General features: G+C 52.4%; 3 protein-coding genes across 7 annotated transcripts in view; 2 read left to right on the top strand and 1 right to left on the bottom strand.

Annotated features, from left to right (window-relative positions):
- Window positions 1-486: 486 nt before the first annotated feature.
- On the top strand, window positions 487-9,660 carry Pacsin3 (protein kinase C and casein kinase substrate in neurons 3). 4 transcript variants are annotated; one of them, XM_042676597.1, is made up of 11 exons: window positions 487-589; window positions 4,595-4,666; window positions 4,907-4,997; window positions 5,146-5,302; window positions 6,151-6,386; window positions 6,498-6,653; window positions 7,628-7,803; window positions 7,918-8,038; window positions 8,186-8,322; window positions 8,689-8,807; window positions 9,131-9,660. In XM_042676597.1, exons 3-11 carry the CDS (start codon window positions 4,944-4,946, stop codon window positions 9,244-9,246), a joined length of 1,272 nt encoding a protein of 423 aa, XP_042532531.1. In that variant the 5' UTR covers window positions 487-589; window positions 4,595-4,666; window positions 4,907-4,943; the 3' UTR covers window positions 9,247-9,660. The 4 variants fall into 4 exon arrangements, with proteins under 4 accessions (XP_042532531.1, XP_042532528.1, XP_042532530.1 ...); XM_042676594.1 differs by having other exon boundaries at window positions 8,686-8,807; XM_042676596.1 differs by having other exon boundaries at window positions 488-589; window positions 4,599-4,666; window positions 8,686-8,807.
- Window positions 9,661-10,369: 709 nt separating this feature from the next.
- On the top strand, window positions 10,370-20,828 carry Arfgap2 (ADP ribosylation factor GTPase activating protein 2). Its single transcript, XM_042676593.1, has 16 exons — window positions 10,370-10,492; window positions 10,667-10,785; window positions 11,344-11,416; window positions 11,934-12,065; window positions 12,163-12,243; window positions 13,001-13,082; window positions 13,356-13,412; window positions 14,429-14,481; window positions 14,910-15,046; window positions 15,120-15,251; window positions 17,139-17,267; window positions 17,349-17,483; window positions 18,482-18,608; window positions 18,734-18,827; window positions 18,947-19,065; window positions 19,683-20,828. Exons 1-16 carry the CDS (start codon window positions 10,421-10,423, stop codon window positions 19,701-19,703), a joined length of 1,563 nt encoding a protein of 520 aa, XP_042532527.1. The 5' UTR covers window positions 10,370-10,420; the 3' UTR covers window positions 19,704-20,828.
- The window catches only part of CUNH11orf49 (chromosome unknown C11orf49 homolog), a 167,291-nt gene continuing 161,671 nt past the window's right edge, over window positions 20,369-25,988 (bottom strand). The window contains exons 7-9 of one of the 2 annotated variants that reach the window (XM_042676599.1): window positions 25,650-25,759; window positions 22,904-22,967; window positions 20,369-21,029 (exon numbers count right to left, since the gene is read on the bottom strand). In XM_042676599.1, the coding sequence (XP_042532533.1) occupies window positions 20,870-21,029; window positions 22,904-22,967; window positions 25,650-25,759 (334 nt within the window). In that variant the 3' untranslated portion in view covers window positions 20,369-20,869. Of the gene's footprint in view, window positions 21,030-21,890; window positions 22,642-22,903; window positions 22,968-25,649; window positions 25,760-25,988 lie in introns of those variants that run through there. The other variant, XM_042676598.1, reaches the window with a different exon arrangement.

Genomic DNA, 25,988 nt, shown 5'->3' with positions numbered 1-25,988 from the left:
AACGCGCCCCGGCTTCACCAGCCGAGCCGCACGTGGATGGGCGCACGGCTTCGGAGTCCCGCTCGAGCCCGGGTGGAGTCTCTTGAGCCGCAGTTTCTGCCATCCGCACAATGGGATCCCTAAGGCTTACGAGGGGTGGTGGTGGTTAGCTTCTCCCCCGAGCTAACTTCTCAGTGAGGCAGTGTCGTCCCCACACCCCCTCCAGGGGGGGCCCGTGCAGGTCCCCGCTCGCTCCCACGGGGTCTCCGAGGCTCTGCCTAAGTCCGGGAAGGGCAAAGCCGAAACCCGACTCCGCGGTCCGCGGCGTCAGCCCTGGCCCTCCGCGGCACGCCGATCCCACGGCCCCGCAAAGCCGCGGGGCGCCGCGATGCCGGGAGCCCGCGCAGCCCGGCGGCGGCGGCGGCGGCGGCGGCGGGGCCGGCGGGGTTGGGGCCGTGGTGGCGGGGAGGGCGGGGCCGGGGGCCGGGCTTCCCGGGGGAGGGCCCGGCCCGGCGCGGTGCGGGAGGCGGCGGCCCTGGCCGAGGAGTGGTAGGACTCGGGCTGGAGCGTGGCCGGACCCCCACCCAGCGCGGGGCCCCGGGAGGACGCGGTGAGTGCCTCGGCGGGGACGTGCGGGGACGCGAATCGTGGCTCTGGTCCGCCTCCTCCTCCCTCCTCCCTCCCCCGCTGCTTCTCCCGCTCTCGAAGTTTGCAATGGGACCGCCTCGGGCGGGGGAGACCCCGGCCACCCCCTCCCGCTGCGTGGGAACCGGGAGGGCTGGGGAGACGTCTCCGCGGCGGCGGCGCCAGCCAGGCGATCCTTTGCAGTCGGGCGGAGGACTCTGGGCCGTCGGGGCTGCAGGGAGAGCCGTCTCCGGGGCGGGGGGCCCCCTCGAGGGCCCTAAGCCGCCCGCCTCGCCGCGCTTCTGGGGCTCCAACAGGGGGCCTGGCGCCCCGGCGGCTCCTCGGGATTCTTCAGGCCGCCGCCAGGACCCACCATCCCGAGTCCACGGCGGGCTCGGCCGAGGCAGGCAGGGGACGCCCCCTCCCCGCCGCGGTGGCCGCAGGCCCCACCCCCGCCGGGACCAAGTTCCACAAGTTTAGCCCAGAACTCCGAGAGCCTCCAAGCCTAGGCCTGGTGCTGTCGCTCCTCCGTGGGCTCCACGGGCTCTGGATTGTGCCGCGCCTGGTGGGCCAGAGGCTGGGGGCGGGGGGGGCTTTGTGAGGGGCGCGGAACATCGGGGTCAAGGCCAGAGATCAGTGGCCCCTGGGCTCCGAGATTTGGCGTGGAGGCTGCGGCTTTGCAGTGCGTCATCAGGGAGCAGGGCACCTCAGCCGGCAGGTCGGGTTTCCAAAAGTGCCCCTTTGTTATGCCCCTCCCTGGCCCTGCCTCCTCCCGATTTCCCTGCACCACCCCCTCCCTGTACCTCCGGGACGTGCTGGGCGCCGGTGCCAACCCCGCAGGCCTAGCTAGGTGCTCTTGCTTGGACTATAGCTTGCCATTTTTCTGTGCCCTCAGATCTTAGGGCTGTGGACTGCTGAGAAGGACTCACTGGGGGAAGAAGTCGAAGGACAGCCTGTAACTCAGGACACAGCTGGGCAGGGTAGGGTGACCGTACTGGAGGTATAACCCCTAGCCCTTGGCTGGTGTGGGAGCTCACGACTCCCTACCTTGGTCCCAGCACAAGGGCTCTGGCAGTGAGGTGATCTTGCCGTGCCCCGTAAGATTTCTCTGGGCCCAATAGGTGTGGGACCTTGGGCTGGGAAGATTTCATTACGTGCTCTTGGAGCTCTTGCCTTGGGTAAGAGCGTGTTCCCCCGTGTTTGTATCTGTGGAGGTCAGGAGGCACAAGGTGCAAACCCTCACTAACAGTATGTGAGCTGCAAGCCTACCTCACAGGAGATGAAGCTGGGTTGCGGGGCCTGGCTGTGCCTGGGGCTTGGGCTGGTGTTTGCACTGCAAGGCCTGAGGGAGCGGTGCCAGCCCTGCAGACACAGCTTGCTCTGTTCTGGGGCCATAGAGAGGGAATGGGTGGGGGGCAGCTCTCCTGGGAGCAAGGAGGAGGCTGGAGCAGGCAGGGGCCTCAGGCCCTTGATGGGACAGCTCCAGAGGTCCTGTGATTTACAGCCACAGCTTTTCTTTCTTTTCTTTTCTTTTTTTTTTTTGTTGGTCGTGGGGCTTGAACTCTGGGCCTGGGCGCTGACCCTGTGCTCTTCAGCTCAAGGCAAGTGCTCTACCTATTGAGCCACCGGCATGAGCCACCGGCACCTGGTGACTGCAGCTTTCTTACTCCCCAAGTCTGGCAAGCCCCTCTGGACAAGTGGGAGAAGACCTAAGAGGTTCTGGTGCTCAGGAACCTCCATCATCTGTACCTTCATAGGGTCTCCAGGGAGGCTTTCTTTCTTTCTTTTTGGCCAGTCCTGGGGCTTGAATTCAGGGCCTGAACTGGGGCTTGAACTCAGGGCACTTTCCTTGAGCTTTTGCTCAAGGCTAGTACTCTACCACTTGTACCACAGTGCCCCTTCCAGCTTTGTCTGTTTACGTGGTACTAAGGAATTGAACCTAGGGCTTCATGCATGCTAGGCAAGCACTCTACCACTAAGCCACACTGATTTCTTATGGGCTACTGCCCATAAGAAGTTAGAAGTTTTCTGGTCTCCAGGCAGACATCATTTGATGCTAAAGACTGAACCCCAAGGCCTTGAGCATGCAAAACATGCACGCTACCATTGAGCTACACCCTTTGCTTTCTTACTTAGCTAATTATGACTGCCTCCAGTGCCTGAGGAAACACAAATAGGAACTGCACAAGTCTATCAATAACTGGGGACAGGTGTATTCATAAGGGATATGCCCTGCCTGAGAGGATACAGGGCTGTGGGAGCCAGAGGATGGAGAAATAGAGGAAGTGGCTGGAGAAGATGTTCCAGATGAGTTTTGAAAGATAAGTAGAGCCAGGGGCTGATGGCACATACCTGTAATCTTAGCTACTCAAGAGGCTGAGATCTGAGGATCACGGTTGAAAGCAAGCTCAGGCTGGAAAGTCTGTGAGAATTTTTTTCCCCCGGTCAGTCATAGGGCTTGATTAGACTCAGAGCCTTGGTGCTGTGCCTTAACTTTTGTGCTCAAGGATAGCACTCTACCACTTTAAGCCACAATGCCACTTCCAGTTTGCTGGTGGCTAAGTAGAGTCTCATGGACTTTCCTTCCTGGGCTGGATTTGAACTGCAGTCCTCGGATTGCAGCCTTCTGAGTAGTTAGGATTACAGGTGTGAGCCTGGCCTTGTGAGACTTTTATCTCTAATTAACTACACCCCCCCCCCCCCCAAAGCCAGAAGTAGAGCTATGGCTCAATGGTATAGTGGTAGCCTTGAATCCCCCTCCCCCCCAAAAAAAAATAGTTTAAGGACAGCTCTTGGCCCTGAGTTCAAGCTCCAGAATAGGCACACACACACACACACACACACTATATATATATATATATATATATATATGATTTTATATATATATATGATAAGGGCTGTGAATGTGGCTTAGTGGTAGAGTGCTTGCCTAATACCCATGAAACCCTGTGTTTGAGTCCCCAGTACCACAAATAGAAAAAGCCCGAAGTGGTGCTGTGGCTCAAGTGGTAGTGTTAGTCTTGAGCAAAAGAAGCTCAGGGACAGCGTCCAGGCCCTGAGTTCAAGTCCCAGGACTGGCAAAAAACGAAACAAAAAAAGATAAGTAGAGGCCCATTTGGGTTTGAAGGGAGCGCTCTGGCAGCCCTGCTTTGGGGCAGCAGGTGTGCACTCTGTCCTCCTGGCCTGACTGTCCCTTGGGCTTTGGGCTTACTCAGCAGAGGAAGTAATTTCCTTCTAGGGCTGAGTCAGTCAGTGCCGGGGACAGCTGAGACCCTGCCCAAAGGCAGGAGGGGAAGGGTTGGCTGCCACTGGGTTCTCTAGTCTTGGAGTTGGAATTCACCTTGCCTTCCTTGGTGATTCTAGAGAACACTCTTCTAACTGGCTTTAGGCTGTCTGGCTCCCTGATGTACCCCACTTTGTGTGTGTGTGTGTGTGTGTGTGTGTGTGTGTGTTTTGAAGGAAGGACTGAGTTGCTTGGTGCTTGTGGGGTTCTTCAGGTCTGTCCTTGTGACTACTAGGTCCCTGGCATTTCTTTCTTGTTGTCTGGTTTACATCAGTGCTAGCATGGAAGCTGATCAAGTGGGGGAAATTTCCACCTTAGAGGGAGCTGAGGCTCCCTTAACAGTTGTCCAAGCTTCCTGGCCAACCCAGGGCTCCTGGCTCTCTTTCCACTCTCCCCAGCATGGAAAGCTGAGGGAGAGGGCTGAGGCTGCCCTCTGGCTTGGCCTGGTCTGCTCATCGGTTGCTTTGTCATTCAAGGGGCCCTTCTTGGATAGGAGTTCTCATCTGTTGCGGGGGAGTGGGCATTCTGCCCACCACCCACCCCCCGCCTGCCATCTAATCCCCTGCTGGATCGTGTGACCCGCCTGGCATTCTCCGCCAGGAATCTGGCGCTTCTGACAGCAGTTGCTATATTGGGGGAGCTGGGCACCGCCCTGGACACTGGAGGCCCCCCACCCTCACTCTCCACTGTGCTCTTGTTAACTTTAAGGCAGAGTCACAGTGGCAGCTTGGAGACTTGAAGAACACCTGGGTCCCTGAAGTAATCGTCTCTAGACTCCAGGTATGTGAGGGAGAGGGAGAAGGGGAGACCCATGATGAGAGGACCAGCCTTGAAACTGCCATCTTTCCTCCTATCCTGGCTCCTTCTCAGACCTTCCAGTCCTATCTCAGTCCTAGCTCTGATGGTTCCCTGGGTGGTGGGAATTGGGGCTGGGGGAAAGCCCAGAAATAGGACCTCTCCTATAGGAGAGGATCCCAAAGTATCAAAACAACTCTCCTGCTTACCCTCTGCCCTCCACAGCCCCAAATCTGCCACCATTCCGTGCTGCGGGGACACCATGGCTCCAGAAGAAGACGCTGGAGGGGAGGCCTTAGGGGGCAGTTTCTGGGAGGTGAGCAGCTGGGGCCTGGGTTTGGGATGGCACCGACATGCTCCTGTCTCTGGGCATAGCCACCTTTCCAGTGGTGGAGCCTAGCCATCAGCCGCAGCCCTCCAGTGGGCTTCTCTCTGGCAAAGCTACCCTTCTCCTATGTGACCAGGCTGGCAACTACAGGCGGACGGTGCAGCGAGTGGAAGATGGGCACCGGCTGTGTGGGGACCTGGTCAGCTGCTTCCAGGAGCGTGCCCGCATTGAGAAGGCCTATGCCCAGCAGCTGGCCGACTGGGCCCGCAAATGGAGAGGCACTGTTGAAAAGGGTGAGCCCACTGTGCAGGTCTAGCTGGGAACAGAGGACTGTGGGTGGGACCCTCAGAGCAGGTGTTTTTGTTTTTGTGATGGTTTTGCTGTGCTGGCATGGAAATCAGAACTTTGATTATGCTAGGCAAGCATGTTTTTCCAAATAAGTCCATCCCAACACCCTCCCCCCCAACTCCCCAGTCTGTCTTTCTTTCTTTCTTTTTCTTTTTCTTGTCAGTAGTGGGGCTTGAACTCTGGCCTGGGTGCTGTCCCTGAGCTCTTTTGCTCAAGGCTAGTGCTCTACCACTTTGAGCCACAGCATCACTTCTGGTTTTCTAGTGGTTAATTGGAGATCAAAGTCTCACGGATTGTCTAGCCTAGGCTGGCTTTGAACCAAGATCCTCAGATCTCAGCCCCCTGAGTAGCTAGGATTACAGGCATTAGCCACCAGCACCCGGCTGTCTCTCCATTCTCTTAAGGAGAAACTGAAAGTTCAGAGAGGCTAAAGGACTTGCCTGAAGTCACACAGCTTAGAAGAGCTGAGAGGGAGCCCAGGTCTTCTCACTCTGGGGGAAGATCCCAAGTGCAGCGTTTGTGCAGCGTGATTCTCAGATCCATTGGTAGTTGTAATGCTCTGGGAAAATTCCCTTAACTACTCTGGGCTTCGGTTTCTTTCCCTGTTTCATATTAATAATGACCCTGCCTCATGGTGGCGGTGGGGACAAGGATGCATGAGGTTGCCTGGGTCACAGCAGCCCTATCCTCACTGTGCTCTGGCCTGGCCCTCCAGAACAGAGCCCAGTGGTAGGGAGAGAGAGGTTCATTGGGGGTGCTACCCCAGCATGGCTCAAGTCCCTTTTCTCTGTAGGCCCACAATATGGCACACTGGAGAAGGCCTGGCATGCCTTCTTCACTGCTGCCGAGCGGCTGAGCGAGCTACACTTGGAGGTGCGGGAGAAGCTGCACGGGCCGGACAGTGAGCGGGTGCGCACTTGGCAGCGGGGGGCCTTTCACCGGCCAGTGCTGGGTGGTTTCCGTGAGAGCCGAGCTGCTGAAGATGGCTTCCGCAAGGCCCAGAAACCCTGGCTGAAGAGGTTGAAGGAGGTGAGATGTGGCGCTGTGGGTATCCGGGCAGGCCCCTTTTAGGTCTGCATTGGGGCTCAAGGGAATCAGGACATGGTGTCCAGGGTTGCAAGCTGTCCCCATCTGTGCTAGGTTGAGGCTTCTAAGAAGAGCTACCATGCAGCCCGCAAGGATGAGAAGACAGCCCAGACCCGGGAGAACCACGCCAAGGCAGACAGCGCTGTGTCTCAGGAGCAGCTGCGGAAACTGCAGGAGCGGGTGGGCCGCTGTGCCAAGGAGGCAGAGAAGGTACAGGCCCAGGGTTTCCTGAGAGTCTTGCTCCCATCCCCAGCACTCTTCCTGCTTCAGTTCCCATGTGTAGTCTTCTCCAGATGATCATTGAGAGAATGAACTTGCTTTACCCAAGAAAGAAACTGGTACTGCAGTGCCAGGACTGGGGTGTCTGTAGCACTTGAAGATTTCCAGCCAGGCACTGGTGGCTCACACCTGTAATCCTAGCTACGTAGAAGGCTGAGATCTGAGGATCATGGTTCAAAGCCAGCCCAGGCAGGAAAGTCCCAATTAACCACAGAAAAAGCCAGAAATGGCGCTGTGGCTCAAGTGCTAGCCTTGAGCAAAAGGAGTACAAGGACAGTGCCCAGGCCCATTCAAGCCCCAGGACTGGTTAAAAACAAAACAAACAACAACAAAAAACAGATCTCCAGCTCTTTCTTTGTACCTAGGAGTTTTCATATTGCTTACTCTGCCTAGAGTGTTCTTCCCTCTAGCATTGTGTATCTAGCTCTTCTTTGTACCCTGAGGTCTGCTCAGTGTCCACCTCCAAGTCCACAGCTTCCAGGAAACTGTTTCTGAGTTCTCTCAGCTTTTTTTTTTTTTTTTTTGGGTCATTGATCTTGCACTCAGGGCCTGGGTGCTGTCCCTGAGCTCTTTGCTCAAGGCTAGTGCTCTATTCCTTTGAGCCACAGCTCCACTTCCAGTTTTATGGTGGTTAATTGGAAATAAGAGTCTCATGGGCCCTTTGAACGGCTTTCCTCTGATCACAGCCTCTTGAGTATTTAGGATTACAGGCGTGAGCCACCAGCCTACTCACTGTCTGGAGTCGGCTGTCTGGAATTCCAGTAGACTCTTTTAAGTGCTGTGCCTGAATGTCACCTCCCTTGTTAAAGCTGCTTGAGGACTGAAACCAGTCTTAATCCTGATTGCCCAGGATCTAGTCTGATCCTAGATCTAGGACTAATTCAGTGCCCTTCTCTTTGTCCCAGACAAAAACCCAGTATGAGCAGACCCTGGCGGAGCTGCACCGCTATACTCCACGCTACATGGAGGACATGGAGCAGGCTTTTGAGAGCTGCCAGGCTGCAGAGCGCCAGCGACTTCTCTTCTTCAAGGAGATGCTGCTCACCTTGCACCAGCACCTTGACCTCTCCAGCAGTGACAAGTGAGGGCTGCATGGAGTCCCCTCCACCTCCATTGGGCTCTGTTAGGCTGAATGGAGATTGGGTGGTACTGGGGCCCTGAACTTCCTTGTCTTACTGAACACCTCTGACCTTAGGTTCCATGAACTCCACCGAGACTTGCACCAGGGCATTGAGGCAGCTAGTGATGAGGACGATCTGCGCTGGTGGCGTAGCACCCACGGGCCGGGAATGGCCATGAACTGGCCACAGTTTGAGGCATGTGATACAGCTTGGGTGGGGCTTGAATTTTGTAAGAACCCTAGAAGGAAGCCAGAGATTGGGATGAAGTAGGTGAAGGTGGTCCAGATGGCTCTACTGTTACCACAGCTATCTCCCAGCATGACCCTGAGCATTCTCCCACAGGAGTGGTCCTTGGATACACAGAGAACAATCAGCAGGAAGGAGAAGGGTGGCCGGAGCCCTGATGAGGTTACTTTGACCAGCATCATGCCCACCAGAGATGGCACTACTCTTCCATCCCAGCCTCCAGGGTCGCCAGGGTGAGAGCCTAGAGCCTGGCTAAGAGAAACAACTCTGCTTTCTCTCTCTCTCTCTCTCTAAGTCCTTCCCTTCACACTGAAGTGGGTTGAACATTGATACCAGGGATCTGAGGGTGACTTAGAGGTAATGATACCAGGTTTCACAGAGATTTTGATTTGTCAGAAACTTCCCATGTTCTCTCTTGTTTTGGCCACACATCTCACTCAGTGTGATTGGCAGAGGTGTGACTAGCTTTCAAGTCCTTCCCATCTACCTCTAAAGCATCCCTCTTAAGGGGTGAGCCCTTTGCCCCAAAGTCCTGGGGACATTTATAGCCTAAGGTCAACCTTATGCCCTGAAACTCTTTCTTTCTCCCCATCTAGTGGTGGGCAGGATGAAGAGTGGTCAGATGAGGACAGTCCCAGGAAGGCTGCCACTGGGGTGCGGGTTCGAGCACTCTATGACTACGCTGGCCAAGAAGCTGATGAGCTGAGTTTCCGAGCAGGTAACATGGGCCTCTTTCTCCTGTTCCTTTCCCAGTTCAGCCTCTGCCTTACCTGTCTTGAGTAGGAGTCGAGGAGAAGACGCCTTCTTAAGGGTTAGTTCTCTGGCTGGTTAGGCTGTTCTGGGTCCAGCCAGCTGGTGCTTGACTCCTGGGGTCTGGGGTAGGATAGTTTGCTAACTTGGACTACTTCTGCCTGAGCCAGGTTTCTTCTTACTGGCTGGCAGGCTCTTGTGCTGCCCCATCCCCCTCAGTCCTTGACCTGGTTGGGGAAACAGCCTCCCCAGGCCTGGGCAGCTGACTATGACCAATCTCCCTTTCCCCAGGGGAGGAGCTTCTGAAGATGAGCGAGGAGGATGAGCAGGGCTGGTGTCAGGGCCAGTTGCAGAGTGGTCGCATTGGTCTGTACCCTGCCAATTACGTGGAATGTGTAGGTGCCTGAATGCCCTGACAGCTCTACTGCAATGTTCCTCCACCTTGGGTCAGAACCCAGCTGCTCCTATAGATCTGGACTTGAGGGCCCTGAACTACCATGCTGCTGCTACCTCTCTGTCTCCTGGGGAGGGAGGAAGTTCTGGGACTCAGGGAGGGAAGGGGCCTGTGTCTAGGAAGGGGAAAAGCCAATTGAGTCTGAGGATAGGATGGGAGGAGGGAAGTGTGACAGAAGGGTTGAGGGGTGCTTGGGCCTCCCCAGGGACACGGGTCTCTCCAGGAGCAGAAGATCCAGTTTCTGATGTTTTGGGATTCCTGGGGTGGGCTTGGAGGTGAGTATAGTTCTAGGGTTAGCAGCAGCACCCTCTTTTGTGACTTGTTCTAGTGTGTATTATTAAACTTGATTAAAAAGAAAAAAATCAGGTGTTGTGTGCATCTTATTTGGGGATGGAGAGTTTCAGACAGGGTCTCACACTATAGTCTAAGCCTCTGCCTCCCCAGACTGGCATTATAGGTGTGTAGTATACTGCCACGTCCAGTTTTGAGTCGATCTGTTTTGTATTCCACTCTCGCACCTGGGGGAGGGGGTTTTTGTAGGTTGAACATGTGTTATGGGGCCTGGTTTGGGTTAGGGTTTGCCATCTGCTACCTGGTCGGGAGTTTCGGGACTCTAATAATCTGTGCTGGAAGGGACTCGTTCCAATCAGGTCAGTGAGTTGAGAGGAAGCCCTGCCACTGTTGGGCGAGTGGGACCAGGAACGCTGGAAAGACTGTAATCAGTATGCATTCCTCAGACAGGCCCAGGAACGAGCCCCAGCGGGGCACGCTCCCCCGCAAGCAGCTCCAACTTCTAGGAGGTCTGGGTGGCGCACGTGAGAAAGTTTGGCCTGGCCCACGCGCCGTCGTCGGCCGTGGCTGTTCATTGGCTCGAGCCAGCGCCGGCCTCGGCTGCTGATTGGCTCTGCGAGGCGGGGCGTGTACGCTCACGGCCATTGTGGAGCTCCCGGCTTTTAACGTCATCCCGTGTTGCGCCCGCTGCTCATTGGTCCAGATCTGGTCGGCTCACCCCGCCCCTCGGCTGGCCTGGGTACTGCGGAGGCGGGTCAGATTAGCCCGCCTTCCCCTCCGCGGATTGGCCCGCGGCAGGACCCATCGGTCGCGGTTGTGTCTGGGAAGGAGAGAAAATGGCGGCGGAGCCGAGCAAGACCGAAATCCAGACTCTTTTTAAGAGGCTACGCGCAATTCCAACCAACAAGGTGCTAGGAGGGGTGGGGCGCGGGGCCTGGCGCGGCTGGGGTGAAGCCTCCTGCCCCTCTGGGTTTCGAGGGAGGGAGAAAGAAGGGCGGAGATAGGCGGCTTTCCGGGGGGAGTCTCAGCGCCGGGCCTGGAATCGGGCAGCTGACCGTTCGCCTGTCGCCTCTTCCCTTCAGGCCTGTTTTGACTGCGGCGCCAAGAGTCCGAGTTGGGCCAGCATCACGTACGGTGTTTTCTTGTGCATTGACTGCTCCGGGGTGCACCGCTCCCTGGGCGTCCACCTCAGCTTTATCAGGTGAGCTCTCCGCGCACGGCTGGGTTGACGCCGGGCCTGTGTGGTCAGCAGGCCAGGGCAGCGCCTCGGCCTGGACCGCGCTGAATCGGGTGTTTGGAAACCTCCGAGCCGGGGATTTGGTAGGTTCTGTGGGAAGGACCTGCCTGTGTGGGCCCTTTGCTGTCTCTACCAGTAGAAAAATTATTTTCTTCAAGATCAAACTTGAAGCTGAATTTAGGGGGAAAGTTAGCTGCATTGACCCTGCTAGAGAGGTGGGGCTGAATTGGTCTCCAGTGGGAATGTGACCATCCTCAAGGGAAAAGACAAATCTGATTTCGTCTGCCTAAGAATGTGACCTTTTTCACATCTGGGGAAATAATTAGTACCCTTTGGAGAAGGTGAATGAAGAACAAAACTTTCAAGCGCAGGGTAGAGTGGAGGAAATGGGGCAGTGACTGATTAATGTTTCCTGGACACCTACAGCAGCCCCAGGCTAAATGACAGGTGTGGGCCTGCCAGGGAAAGCATATGCTTACTCCTGGTATCGGCTGTTAGATGACACACAGCCCTTGTACACAGGTCCACAGAGTTGGATTCAAACTGGAGCTGGTTGCAGCTGAGGTGTATGCAGGTTGGCGGCAATGCTAATGCGGTAAGGCTCCTCTTACCTAACCCCATCCCATTTTTTTTTTTTTTTTTTTTGTGCAAGACCCTGGATACTCACTTTGCTGTGATTTTCTTGAGGATTCTCTCAGTTTCTCTGTTTGGAAGATTATATGGTCTATAACACCACTATTGTATACACTGTTTTCTAAATGTCACAGCTTTTCTCAAAGGAAATTCAAAGTAAGCCGAGCAGATATTCTTGAGAAAAGGCCAAGGGCCTTGGGGCCTCCACAGTCATTGAGGTTTTTCCTGATACTTGGAAGGATGATGGGTACAACCTTACCTTGGGTAAGGTTGAGGCCTGGGTTCCATTCCTCGTCATCTCTGGGATAGGAAGTGGCATGGTGTTTTTTGCAAGAAGTTTGGCAGAATTGTCTGCAAAACTGGTGCTGTCAGTAATGTGTCATTCTGTATAATCTGTTATTGAGGGTTATCATACACAATACATTTTTTACTCTGGTAAAATTTAACCAAATCGCACTCTTCTTTCCTTTGCTCTTCAGACAGCTTTTTTTCGCCAACATGGTTGCACAGCTAATGATGCCAATACCAAATATAATAGCCGAGCTGCACAGATGTACCGGGAGAAAATCAGGCAGCTGGGGAGTGCTGCCTTGGCTAGGCATGGTACCGATGTAAGTGCCTGTTTTGGACCTGGGCAGTGACATAGGCTTGTGTGTGTGAGGGGCAGTCTTCGGAGTTTTGTGTTTCATGGTATCTTCCTCCTACCAGCTTTGGATAGACAATCTGAGCAGTGCTCCTAGTCATTCTCCAGAGAAGAAGGACTCTGATTTCTTCACAGAACACACTCAGGTGAGTGCCTACAAAGGGGTATTTTACCTGGCAGCCCTAGCCTTCTGTGATCATGTCCCTTTGCCTAGGTGTGATGTCTCAGGACATCTGAGGCCCACTGAGTTGATAACTGTTTCCTATTGAGTAGGACCAGCTGTTTTTTCTCTATGTAGGGGTGCCTTAGAAATGAACTCCTGAGCAGTGGGCTAGTAGAGCGAGAAGCAGCTTCTTAACAGTTGAGGAGATCTCAGGGGCCCCAGACAACATTTTCTAGATATCCCAGAAGGGCACTGTAATTAGGGAAAAAAGAAAATTCCATCCCTGTGACCCACCTCTGTGAGAAAAGCTACTCTCTTGGCACTCAGTGTCAAATCCCTCTTTGACTTGGCATTTCTTTGATGTAGCCAAGTCATTTAATATGTCAAAACCTCAGTTTCTACTATGGAGACATAGCTTTCTCATAGGGCTCATTGTGAGTAAATGTATTTGTACATGAGCAGCCCTAAGACTTGGTGCATAGTGAGTACCTGAGAGTTTGTTAGCAGATTTTTCAATTAGGGGAATGGTCTCAGGCTATAAACACCTGGGGTGTGGTGACAGTGGGCTGGTTTGCTGTATGTTCATTTCCTGGTAAGTAGCGACTGTAGTTTTACCTGCTAACTTCTAGGCTCTTTCCGCATGGCTAGGAGTAGGGTTTCATATTCACAAGGTACTTGCTGGTGTTTGGTGCTTCTTGCTAGCAGGAATGGCTCACTGAGGCTTCTGGCCACCTTTGCAGCCTCCTTCCTGGGATGCACCAGCCACTGAGCCTTCAGGGATGCAGCAGCCAGCCCCGTCTGCAGAGAGCAGTGGTCTGGCACGTGAGTTCAGCCAACATTCCAACCAAGTGTCCTGGCCTTGGATAAGGATTCAGTGCTAAGAAGGGGATGCTTGCGTGTGTTGGGGTGGGGAGGGTGTCTTTCTGTAACCTTGGGTGGAATGGGGTTCATTATGGTTCTTGGAGGAAGTGGTGGGGATGTGTCTTTGGGTGGCAATCTGAAGAAACCCAGTGACTCTTGTCCTATTATTTCCTTTAAGGAGAAGTTGCAGGATTCTGGGAGCCTTATACTTAACTTCTGTCATTTCATCCACAGAGCCTGAGCTTGGCCCCAACACCGACCTCCTGGGAACCTCCCCTAAAGCCTCTCTGGGTCAGTATGTTAGCTAGTGGGCGTGTGGTGGTTGGGAGAAGGTGGGCCCCATGTGTTCTTTCTAGATCTCTGCTGCCTGGGTCATGTGGACTGAGGTCAGAGGAGACAGCATCTGATCTCTCTGGGGTGGTGACTGTAATTGACTTCAGAGCCAGACCCTTTGAGCTGACAAACCTGGATGTGGAACCCGGTCTATCAAAAGTGTGGGGAGGAGAGCATGGGACCAGGTCCTTGTCCTTGTTGTCAGGCAGGGCTGGCTTGTCAGTTCTGTTTCATGAGGTGTGGGGACAGCTCTGAGTTGCTGATGGCTCGAGGAGACATTGTCCTTTCAAAGCTAGTCCCTGGCCTGTCCATTAGTGCTTTCATATTCTTTCTTTCTTTTTTTTTTGGGTCCGGTCGTGGGCCCATATTCTTTGTTTAGTGGCCTTCAGACTTGGTTAAGGTAAACAGTCCTTTCACCGACCTTGGTTTGTTCTGTTGACTCTTGGGGGTTGGGGCAGGAAGCCAGCAGAGTAACTATCCGAGTAGTGATCCCATGAGAAGACTGGCATAGCTTGTTTTGAAGCAGGCTCTCTGAGCTTAGGAGCTGTATAAAGGTTCTGGGGAGGGCCTCATGTTAGCTACAAGTCTGTTTTTCCTCCAGGATCCATGTATCTGTCAGCTAAAGGGGCTCCTCCTGCCAGAGGTAACCGGCAGCTGCTTGGGGAGCCAGCTCCCTGCTCAAAAGCTGAGGCTAGTGTTTAGCACCTGCCTGCCTAACAGTTTTCACTTTGGTTCTGGGACTTTGTCTTTGGTTCTTCAGGTCTAGGTTACTGTTGCAACCTGCTGGGAGTTAGGAGGCTCCCCTAACCCTGTGTGTCTTTGGCCTGGATACCCTTGGTTAGAACTCATGGCAGCTTTGCCTTCCTCTGCCTGAAGTTGTTCTTGGATGCTCTTGCCCTGAAGCTGCATGGTGTGGACTGAGCTGCTGCCTCCGACCTTCCTTTGTCCTCATGCCCACCCTCTTTCCCACACAGAACTGAAAAGCTCCATCATTGGCAAGAAGAAGCCCGCTGCTGCTAAGAAAGGGGTAAGTGGGCAGAGGCAGTATGGTAAAGTGGTTAGGAGCTCATGTGGACCTGGGTTTACCTGCTGACCTAACCACATGCTGACTATATGACTTCTGCAGCGGCACTTGTCTGACCTTGTCTGTGAGGAGGATTTAAAGATGTGTATCTTCAGGGTTCTGGGGGCAGTTGATGAGGCTGAATACATCTAGGACTTAGAGTTCTTGGCTCACAGCAGGCTTTGGTGAGCATTAACTGTTGTCCTCATTCTCTGCAGCCTTTGTGGGGTTTGTGAAGCATGTCATCCCCAGCTCCAGCTTCAGTAGATCAAATTCTTTTAGCCATACTCATTAGGCTTCTGTTTCTGACCCTAAACATTAAGAAGGATCCTTCCTTGTGTGGGAGAGGAAACTGGCTGGCAAGGTCCCATATCACGTGGTTCTCTCTCCAGCTGGGTGCCAAGAAAGGCCTAGGGGCCCAGAAGGTGAGCAACCAGAGCTTCACTGAGATTGAACGGCAGGCCCAGGTGGCAGAGAAGCTCCGTGAGCAGCAAGCAGCTGATGCCAAGAAGCAGGCGGAAGAGTCTATGTGCGTGTTTGCTGGCTTGAGTGGGGGTAGGTAGTAACCTGGATGCCACCTTCTGACTGTTAATTCCCTCCAGGGTTGCCTCCATGCGTCTGGCCTACCAGGAACTTCAGATTGATCGCAAGAAGGAAGAGAAAAAGCTACAGAATCTTGAAGGGAAGAAACGTGAGCAGGCAGAGAGACTGGGCATGGGCTTGGTAGCCAGAAGGTGAGATAGCCCTGAGTGTGGCAGGAAACTGCCATTGTTTTAGGGTCTTGAGAGCAATTCAGAATCCCCTGTTTTAGTGTTTGGGGCTTGGCTTGGTATCCAGTAGGTATGTGGTCTAGAAGTACTGGTTTCGTGAGCAATTAGGATCACATTATTCCTTATTCCTGTACATTCTAGAGACTAGTGTGAAGGGCACAAGTGGTGAGACTATTTATTTACTTATTTTTGCTAAATCTGGGGCTTGAACTTGCCTGGGCGCTGTCCCTGAGCTTTATTGCTCAAGGCTACCGCTCTACCACTTGAGTCACAGCACCACTTCCATAGTCATTGTACTGTACTTCTCTGAAAGAACATAGACTGGCTGGGTATTGTCACTAGTATATTTGTAGCAATCAGCAAAACAATTTTAATCCTGGAAAGGGACTGAGGTCCTCTTCCCTGTTACATTCATAGAGGAATGACTGGATTAAAGAACCTGTTTTTTGTTTTTTGGCAGGGTCTGTATAGCCAAGGCTGGCCTCCAATTTGTTATTGTTCTACCTCAGCCTCCTCAGTGCTGGGATTACAAGTATATGCCTCCATACCTGGCTGTTTTTCTTTTTTTTCTTACAGTGCAAAAATATTACTTAAATTCAGCTAACCTATTTAAAATCCAGTTTTAAAATATTTTACCATCTCTCCCTTCCTCCTTCCTCTGTTTTCCTTGTTTGTGGTGGTCCTGGATTGTAGAGCCTCATACTTGCCAGGAAGTTTTGTGTTTTGTTTTTTTTCTTTTTCTTTTTTTGTGCCAGTCCTAGGGCTTGAACTCAGGGCCTGGGTACTCTGAACTTTTTTGCTCAAGGTTAGTACTCTACACTTGAGTTCACAGCTCCACTTCTGGCTTTTTTGCTGGTTAATTGGAGATTAGAGTCTCATGGACTTTCCAGCTTGGGCTGGCTGTGATTCCCAAATCTCAGCCTCCTGAGTAGCTAGGATTACAGGTGTGAGCTACCGGTGCCAGCAAAGCAGCTTTTCTAATGAAGTTATTAGAATCAAATTAATCCCGAAAGTGCCTTTAAGCCTTATAGAAGACTCAGGTATCAAGAGTTGAACTGACTGCCCACACCTACTTCCTGGGAACACCAGCAGACCGAAATAGTGCCTGAGCTAAATGATATGCTAGGAAATGTTCTCTTGTTTCTCCTTTTTTTTTGCTCGGTCATGGGGCTTCAACTGTGGGCCTGGGTGCTGTCCCTCAGTTCTTCAGCTCAAGGTGATCGCTCTACCACTTGAGCCACAGCGCCACTTCCAGTTTTCTAGTGGTTTATTGGAGATAAGAGTCTCACAGACTTTCCTGCCCTGGGCTGGTTTTGAACTGTGACCCTCAGATCTCAGCCTCCTGAGTAGCTAGGATTATAGGTGTGAGCCACCAACGCCCGGCTCTCCTTTCTTTTTTATTCTTTTATTAAAGAGGAATAGTAGCATCCTTGCATTTCCCTGTTCTGGGAATTTTTCATGCTCTCCTTCGTTCCCTGTCTCAGGGAAGGATATGGTTTATGTGTAGCAAGGCTGGGAGCTGGTGTTAGGAATGCACAGTTAGATACATAAATAGAGGTAGAAAGAGAACACTCTTATTTGATATGCAGTGTTGTTAAAATGTTAACTACCAGCAGACCACAGTCCAGGAAGCTCTGTTGGAAAAACAAAGCTGATGTTTTTGACACTTCCAAGATATGCTCCCCAGGTCACCACACACACAGTGCCCCATCCCTCTGCTGGACGTGTTCTAATGCTATGCACAGGCGGAGAGCAGGCTCTGGATGATGTCCAAGGTACCAGATGGCTGCTCTTGTGCAGTGACTCAGATTCTTACCTCCAGCCTCACATCAGCTCTATTCTCCTACACAGCTCTGTTTCCCACTCGGTGCTGTCTGAGATGCAGGTGATTGAGCAGGAAACACCCGTGAGTGCAAAGTCCTCCCGCTCTCAGCTAGACTTGTTTGATGATGTTGGAACTTTTGCCTCTGGACCTCCAAAGTAAGACTATTATTGGGGCTTAGGCTTGGCTTCTTTGTTCTTCTCCTCAGGATTCTCTGAGCCATTTTGCTGTCTCTTTAGGTACAAGGACAACCCCTTTTCCTTGGGGGAAACTTTTGGTTCCCGCTGGGATACAGATGGAGCTTGGGGTGTGGACCGAGTAGAGGAAAAGGAGCCAGAAGTGACGATCTCGAGCATCCGGCCTGTTTCTGAAAGGTACAGTGGTCTAGGTCAGCCCTGTCCTGTAGAACTTTTGTGGTGATGACAGTGTTTTGTGTCTATACAATATAGTGATCCCTAGCTAGGTGACCATTGAGGGGCCCTGAAAATGCTAGTGTGGCTGAAGAACTGAATATAAGTAGCCACAGTGGTAAGTGGCTGCTTCATTGGCCAGTTCAGTAATCCTACTTGACTTAAACTGTGACTTATCACAGAGTTTGGCAGCCTCTTTAGCTTGGGATCTATTTCTATGGTGGGAGGGTCCTGCTTTTCACTTCAGTCCTGACTTCCCTTGAAAGGCTCTGTGCCTCTAGTCTTCATCTTACTGTTTAATTGTAGTGCTGGGGATCGAGCCTAGAGCCTTGCACATTCTAGACACCAGCACATGCTCTGCCAATAAGCTATACTTCCAGCCCTTCCTTCCCCCCGATTTTTTTTAAACCTTATTCCATCTTAATGTGGACAGTGTTTTGTTGGTAAATTATTTTCAGACCATCCATTTGTAAAATGGTGATATAAATAAACCCAGGGTTGTTGAAAGGATTAAATATAATGCAGAAATCCTAGCCCAGAGCCTGTACTAGAACAGGAGTGGCCATGTACCTTTTCACCCACATTTAGATGCTCCTGATATTGGAGGGAGTACTAATAGTAATCATGGCACAAGAGTCTAGGTATAAGCCCAGGCAAACTAAACCATGTGGTCACCCCATTGCAAGGAAGAGTAAGTGTCTAGGGGTAAGGTAGCAGCAAGGTAATATGGCCTTTTTGACCTTGATGAAACTAGTGGTTTGGGGCTGAAACCCAGGGCCCTTCATATTCTACAGGTCTGTGTAGTGTAACTTGTACTCTTTATGCCTTGGCTTTAGTGTATTGAAGAGAGGGCCCTTGAGAGTCAGAACCACAGACAAAATAGGGCATGGCAAGCATGGCCAGAAGGCTGTTGGTCTTTTTTGTGTGTGTCTCTACTCTGCTCCTTCACATCTGTCCCTCAGAGCCACAAACCGGAGAGAAGTGGAGAGTCGGAGTTCAGGCCTCGAGTCCAGTGAAGCTCGTCAGAAATTCGCAGGAGCTAAAGCCATTTCATCTGACATGTTCTTTGGGCGAGAGGTAGATTCTGAGGTGAGTAGAGTTGTGTTTCTGGCAGCAGCAGAGAAACAAGAGCTTCCCTGCCTCTGCTTTGGATGTTAGGAGTTCTTGTGTCATTGGCCAAAGCATCTTAAAGTCTTGCTGTTTTTTCAATGCAGTATGAAGCCAGGTCTCGGCTACAGCAGCTCTCGGGCAGCAGCGCCATCAGCTCTTCAGACCTCTTCGGGGACATGGATGGAGCTCATGGAGGAGGTGGGACCTTGATGGGGTGGTAGGCACTCTGCATGGGCTGTTAGCCAGCTGGAGGGGCCCTATAGACTGGGAAGGGCTTCCTGCAGGGCTCTGGATCACCTATCCCCTTGATTTCACAGGAAGTGTATCTCTGGGGAATGTGCTTCCTACAGCTGACATCGCCCAGTTTAAGCAGGGTGTCAAGTCTGTGGCTGGCAAGATGGCTGTGCTGGCCAATGGTGTGATGAATTCTTTGCAGGTAAGACTGGGTTGCTGCACCTGTGAAAGAGGCCTAAGCAGTAGTGCTCTTTCATATACTAGTCCTGGGTAGCCACTGAGAGCATTTGCTTTCCTTTGAGAAGCAGCTTTCTTTCAGCCCTAAACAGGGCTGGACCTCTCCCTTCTGTACTGACTTTCCATGGCTTTCTTCTCCCTCTTAGCTTCCATGAGTGCTGTGTGCCACCCCTTGCCCCAGCACTCCCCATGTACTCTGTGGGCACCCAGCCCTCTGCTGCTCCACTTCTGCAGCAAGGTTCCATTGAGGAGGGCCCTGCACTTGCTAGGCAGGCACTTTACACTTGAGCTGTATACTTCTAGGTCCTTTTTACATTCACCGGTTACCTTGAAGGCAGACTCTTGCTTTATGCCCAGGCTGGCCAAGGCAGCAGTCCTTCATCTTGTGCTTCCCCATCCCCATCACGATGCTCAGCCATTGTTCTTCCCCATGCCCACCTATTGATTGAGATGGAGCCTTGAAAACTCTTTGCCTGGGTGCCTCAAGCCATAATCCCTTGACCTCCACTTCCAGGCAGCTAGGATTATAGGCTGGAGCCACCCTGTCTGGCTAACTTCGTTTTTTCTTCTCCTTACTCCCAGGATCGCTATGGTTCCTACTGACCCCAGGCTCCGCGGCTCAGGCCTGGAGTGGTGACAGCAGCAAGAAGTCCATGATTCCCAGGCCAGGGCTGCCTGCCTTGTGGAAGCTACGATGTGTCACTTTCTGTGTGTGCTGTGTGAGTTGGGTGGCTTTGGAGGATCTTGGGCAAGGGAAATGGTCATCATCAGCCTATGGATTGAGCCCCTATTTTCATTCCCTCGCCCTCTCCCCATGCTATTGTCCTTCCAGTCCTGCCTCACAGCTGCTGCTCACTTGGCCTGCTGCACAGGGAGGGGAGGGTTCCTTCAGGGTGGCTGATTCTGGTTACAGTTCTTCCCCTAATAGGGAAGGCACAATGCTTTTGCAGGCTGTAGGATCCTTCTAGGTGGTCTGGAGGCCGAAGCCTCCGTCCTCCAGAGATGGGGAGGCCTAGCAAGGGTTCTGTTAGGTACCAGCCCCAGGGAGAGGCTCTGAACTGTTGCCACTAGCAACCTCTTCTGGGTACCAGAAAAGGACATGGGAAGGAAAGACCTTTGGGCCTTACTAAGGGCTAGAAACTTACCCGACACCTGAGTTTCATTTGGGATCAGCCTGAAGGCCTGAGTGATCTATCTGCTTCATGTGGAGCTGACTTTTGCTAGGGGCCTCATAACACTTCCCTACCATAATGGTGGGCCATGGATCCTTGTCCGTGCCTGAGACTGTCCCCTCTTTCCCTGGTTGGGGCCATGGTGGGTGGGTGTCATCTGCTGTGTCCCGACTGGGCGCTGTGAGTCTGTCACTGGCATGGGAGGCTGAAGGCACGATAGACAGCAGCGGGTTCCTGGGGCTCAGCTTTCTTCCTCTGCATCATCCTGGGCCGAGGGTGGCCTGAAGGGCATCCCATCCATGAGAGCTTGAAGGGCCTGCAGCGAGCCTCACCCTTTGGCAGCTGAGCCATGCACTGTGTCATCCGTGGTGCCATCTTCCCCTGCCACGCCGGAAGCAGACTGGGCCCCCTACTCGAGGTTCGCAGGTTGGACTTCCAGGCAACACAAACCACTCTTCCCCATCCCTCCCCCAGAGGGACATAACTTTCTTTCAGGACTGTTTGTATTGAAACAAAGTGGTGTCAAAATAAAGCCCCCACGGGGCCCTGTGGGTCAGTGTCCTCTCCATGCTGCCTCCCTGCCCAGTGTGGCCCCGCTCACTCTCTGGGCTCCCACCGATACAGGCTGGGCGTTGGTGCCGAAGCTGAGGGCACTCTCTCCAGGGCCTCCAGCTTGTCTCTTCTCTGAAAGTCAAAGTCCCCTGGCTCCTCGCCCCTGTGCTGCCGTGCGGTCCGGTGCAGCCTCGACCTCACCACCCTGTTGCACGCGGAGGAAAGAGCTGGTGTTAGTTGGCCCTCCGGTTCTGCTGCAGAGATCATGACTGAGGGCTGGCAAGCATCCTTGCAGGCCTGCTCCTCACCACAACAGCAGGCATAGCTCGGACAGGTTCCTCGGAGTTGAAAAAAGTATTTTAAGTATTCAGACCTAAATGAGAGCCTGTTAAATCCTAGAAGAGTAGATGTTTGTGTAGAGCCTTCTGGATGGGCCATCCCTTTCCTTATAGGAGCCTCTGCAACATCTTTTTTTCCCCAGATCCACAGAAGTTGAGGATTAGAAAGGAAAGTGGAAGCCGTGGGATCAAGCCCATAGAGGCCCGTCTGGGCACAGAGAAGCTCAGGAAAGTGTGTGCCTCCTGTGGCGACTGGCAGCCTGCTTTGCTGGGGCTTCTGGGTGGGTTTCTCTTTCTATGAAGATTCTCTTCCCCTTCAAGGAAGTTGAAGATCACCTGCCTTTCCTTCACCTAGTCTTTGGAAACCTGTAGGCCTCAGCCTGCTAGCCACTCCTCTACCTGGCTCCACCAGGGTCTTTCCAGATTTCTATTCACATCACAGCTGCATTCACATACATGCCCTAGCCCTTGAGTGTTTTAGTGAAACCTTGGCTAGAGGCCATGCAGTAACAATGCAGTGTGGTCAGGGCCTTGAGAATCTATGGGAATCTGGCCTTGAGCCTTCTAGGCTATTTCTGAAAGTCACTCCAGCTGTGCACACCTCTGAGCAGTGGATTTCACTAGGCTGAAGTGGTCCACCAAGCCCGTTGTCCCATCATTCCAGAAAAGCACCCAGACCCCAACCTCCCCTTTCCCTTCCCTCAGCCTGGGGCCTTTAGACTCACCACTTAGCAGACACAAGGGACTTTATTCATTTCACAGATTTGCTATTAGACACAGGAGACTTGAAGCAGGCTTTTGCAAGTGAACTTTCTGCCCACCCTTCTTTCTACTGTCATGACTAGTGACTGATTTTTCCAGCAGAAGGCCACAGTTGGTATCTTCCCAGTATTGCTCTCAGGTGTCATCCTTGATGGAATCAGGCTATTTGTTATCGTTCTCCCTTATATGAAGTGTTAAGGGATGAACCTTATCAAGGGACTAGCAGAGACTGGCTGAGAAAAGAGGTAAGGGGGACTGCCAACAAAAGGCTTAGGGCAAGTCCCTTTCCCAGTGATGACAGATGACCTCAGGATAGTCTGTCAGCTTAAGTCCAAAGGATGACAGTGCCAGAGAGAGCAGGCTATAAAATTGCTAGGTCACTGCTTGGCTTGGCTGATGATTGAACTGGCAGGCCTCTGTGGCTGTTCAGCTTTTCTGCCAGCAGAGGGCAGCACAGCAAGGCGCTAGAGGAGGTTAGGTGGGGTACCATGGATTGGATGGGAGAGCAAGGTACCGGGTGAAAGCAAGGCCCTTCAGATTCCTCAAGTCTCAGACTCATCTGTCTCTTCAGTGGAGCCATCGCTCTCTGCATCCACTTTGCGAGGGTGATGGAGAGGCCTCCAAGGGGAGCCAACCCGGGAAGGGGTCCGGGAAGGCAGGTAGCCGGCCTCTGGAGTGGCAGTGATCGGATTGACCAGGCCTGGGACCTGCACCAGCCTGAAGAAGGGAAGAACCTGGAGGGCAGTGAGGTGCTTCCTGTCCAGAAACTAGAACCTTCAGGTTCCCTCTTGTGTCTGAACAGCCATCACCCATGGACTCAGGATACCTTGGGCCTCTGTTGTTCCCCCTTCTCCCCTAGCCCTTCCTTGACTAGTGCAGGATGTTACAGACAGGTGCCACAAAACCCACAGTGGGGCACAGCCATGTCTGACTGAGGTTAGGCTCCCACAAAGGGGCATTTCCCCAACTTGACACTTACAGCCGTTCCAGCTCCTCATCCATGGCTGGGTCATGCATCAGGTCTCCCTTGTCAGGTAAAGCTCCTAGGAGATAATGGGAAAGGGTTGTGTGTTTGGGGACGGGGGGGGGGGGGGGGGGGAGAGGGTGGCGGCATCTGACAACCTGAGGGTTCTTCAACCAGGCAATAGATCCTTCATGCTCCTTATATTCATGTCTGCCTACTCTGTTGACCCTGAGAGGACTGATTTCAAATGAGGGGAAGACTGCTAGCAGCCAAAAACCTACCCTGGCGCAGGAAGCAGAGGGGACAAGGAGACATCCCCAGAGAGTGTCATCCTATTCCAAGATGAGCTCTGAGCTACGTTTTCTTCTTGAGGTCCCATGTATTGGTTCCAAGGGGTTTGGCCCAGGCCAAAAGTAGGGAAACATTTAGATACAGTTCAAAGTTCAAAAAAACCAAAATCAACCTTTGGCCCTGAAGAAACTGCCCCAGTCTAAAGTCTTACTACAATCTTGTGGCATTTTTTTGTTTTGTTTTGGGTTTTTTTGTTTGTTTGTTTGCTGCAGATGGAGAGTTTAAAGGGAAGAAGAGTGTGGTAGGAAGGGGAAGCTGAAGTTCACATAGGAAGATTCTCATGAGCAAATGGTTGAGGGAAAACAGCTTAAGATGCTATTCTCCAGAAAGATTTGAGGTTATGTTTACATATCTGACAGGTGTTTTTTTGTCTGCCAGAGCTGGGCCTTAACTTTTGGCTTCGTGCTCTTGCTCTGCTTTTTCACTCATGGCTGGCATGCATTCATCCAGTCCCGTTGTTTCTAACCTTTCTAGGTGGTGCTTCACGGCCTCTTTTGCTCTTATTGATTTTCAAACTCACTCTCCCATGGAGCTTCTCATTTTTTTGGGGGGGGTTCCCCTGGGGACAAAGGAAATGGCTATTTACTCCTCCACAGTTGGCTCCAACCAGGGTTTTTCCAGATTTCTGTTGCATATCATTAAGCTGCTGCTTTCTTTTCTTTTTTTGTACAATACTGAGGACTGAACTGAGGTTTTTTTGTTGTTGTTTTGTTTTTTTGAGACCCTTAGGACAGGAGAGGTTAGTCCAAGCTGTAATTTAGTTGCTAGTTAGCTTTTCCTTGTCCTTAACAGCTGGGGAAGGAGTGAAGGTGAACACTTACCCTCACCTTTGGTTTCTTAACTCCTTATTAGTCCTTTTTTAGTTCTAGAATAGCTGGTGACCTTGACTTACCAACCTCATTTAGTTGAGGGGTCCCTAACTCAGAATAACCAGGCTGCCAGGGGGCATGTATGCCCAAATCTGCATGGAGTTAGCGCCCATGGACCTCCCAGAGAATGTGGACAGGTGATGTACTGGGTACCATTATAGACAAAGTTGTCAGCAGAGCATTTGGCCCACGACAATGTGTACTTGATGTGTTAACTTCTTCCTTGACTCCATCTCTCAACTGGAAGGAAGAGGGGATGCTCCCTGTTTTGTCCAAGAGTAGAATGTCTGGAGACACAAATAAAACTCCACCAGGTGGCAGCTTGCTAGCTCTTCTGAGAGATTTGGTAAAGGCAAGGGGGGTAGTGGGGGAGGGGCAGACAACAAGGACGAAATGACAGGCAGGAAAACTGGGCTAGTGCAACCTTCCTCCACTGGGGCTTGAATTCAAGGCCTAGGCACTACCTCTTAGCTGCACTTTTTTTTTTTTTTTGGTCAGTCCTGGGGCTTGAACTCAGGGCCTGGGCACTGTCCCTGAGCTTCTTTTGCTCAAGACTAGTACTCGGTCACTAGAGCCACGGTGCCACTTCCAGCCTTTTCAATTTATGTGGCACTGAGGAAGCGAACCCAGGGCTTCATGCATGCTAGGCAAGCACTCTACCACTGAGCCACATACCCAGCTCCCACCCCCCTTTTTTATTCTCTTCTCAAGGTAGCATTCTATCACTTGAGCCACAGCTCCACTTTGGCTTTTTGAAGGTTCATTGGAGATTAGCCTCATGGATCTTCCTGCTCTGGCTGATTTCTGTGATCCTCAGATCTCAGCCTCTTGAGTAGTTAAAATTATGGGTATGAGCCACTGGCATCCATCCGTTCACTTTTTTCCCCTTCCCTTCTCTTTATTTTATTTTTTATTTTATTTTATTTTTGGTCCGGTTGTGGGGCCTGAACTCTGGGCCTGGGCGCTGTCCTTCAGCTCTTCAGCTCAAGGCTAGCGCTCTACCACTTGAGCCACAGTGCCACTTCCGGCTTTGTTCTTATGTGGTGCTGAGGAATCGAACCCAGAGCCTCATGCATGCAAGGCAAGCACTCTACCACTGAGCCACCTTCCCAGCCCTCCCTTCTCTTTTTAAGGTGAATCAGATTTTTTTTTTCTCCTCCCAGACACCCCTTGCCTGTTTCTAAAAGGGCTAAATGAGATTCAGGTTTCTTTGATATATAATCTCCAGAGCCACTGGGTAAATAGCCCAGTCTGTGGGCTGTTCCCCACAGCAGAAGCAGTGAGTCTTTGGGGAGGGGCTGGGCACACCTGTGCCCAGTTGTGGGAGGCTGCTTCATTCATGTTGGGGCAGGGCCTTGGGCAGGAAGGCTGTCCCTCACAGCACTGTGAGAGGCCTGCCAAGGCACAGTCTTGGGCTGTGCACATGCCAGCTCCCAAGGGCTCAGAGGCTGGCCCACAGAAGTCAAGTCGGAAATGAGAATGTCTCCTACCCCATGTCTACCAAGAGGCCAGCAGCATGGTGGGGAAGCTAACTGGCTTACCTAGGGCTTGATTGATTCCATGATGCTTTGAGAGGGCCACAAGGAATCCATAGAAAGTCAGCCTCTGAACGCTGCTGAGGATCTCTTTGACAAGTGCTGGGGGTGGACAGCTAGAAGGTAGAATAGAGATGTCAGATTCAAAGGCTAGCAGGTCTGGGTGCCATCCTTTCATCCGTATTTTCGGGCTTAGGGAGATACCAAGGCTGAGACCCAGGGACCAGCCATAGGAGCCCTCTAGCCATGAGAGCACAGAAGATCTCCAGGAACAAGGGCCTGGCGGGAGACAGGAGGAGGCTCATGTGTATATTTCTTGCTGTGTTTACAGGGGTGTAGGAAGGA

Source organism: Dipodomys spectabilis, unplaced genomic scaffold (assembly GCF_019054845.1).
Source record: "Dipodomys spectabilis isolate Male_0828 unplaced genomic scaffold, ASM1905484v1 ptg000030l, whole genome shotgun sequence".
In the NCBI taxonomy this organism is placed as follows: domain Eukaryota; kingdom Metazoa; phylum Chordata; class Mammalia; order Rodentia; family Heteromyidae; genus Dipodomys; species Dipodomys spectabilis.
This window is presented reverse-complemented; position numbering and strand designations above follow the sequence as displayed.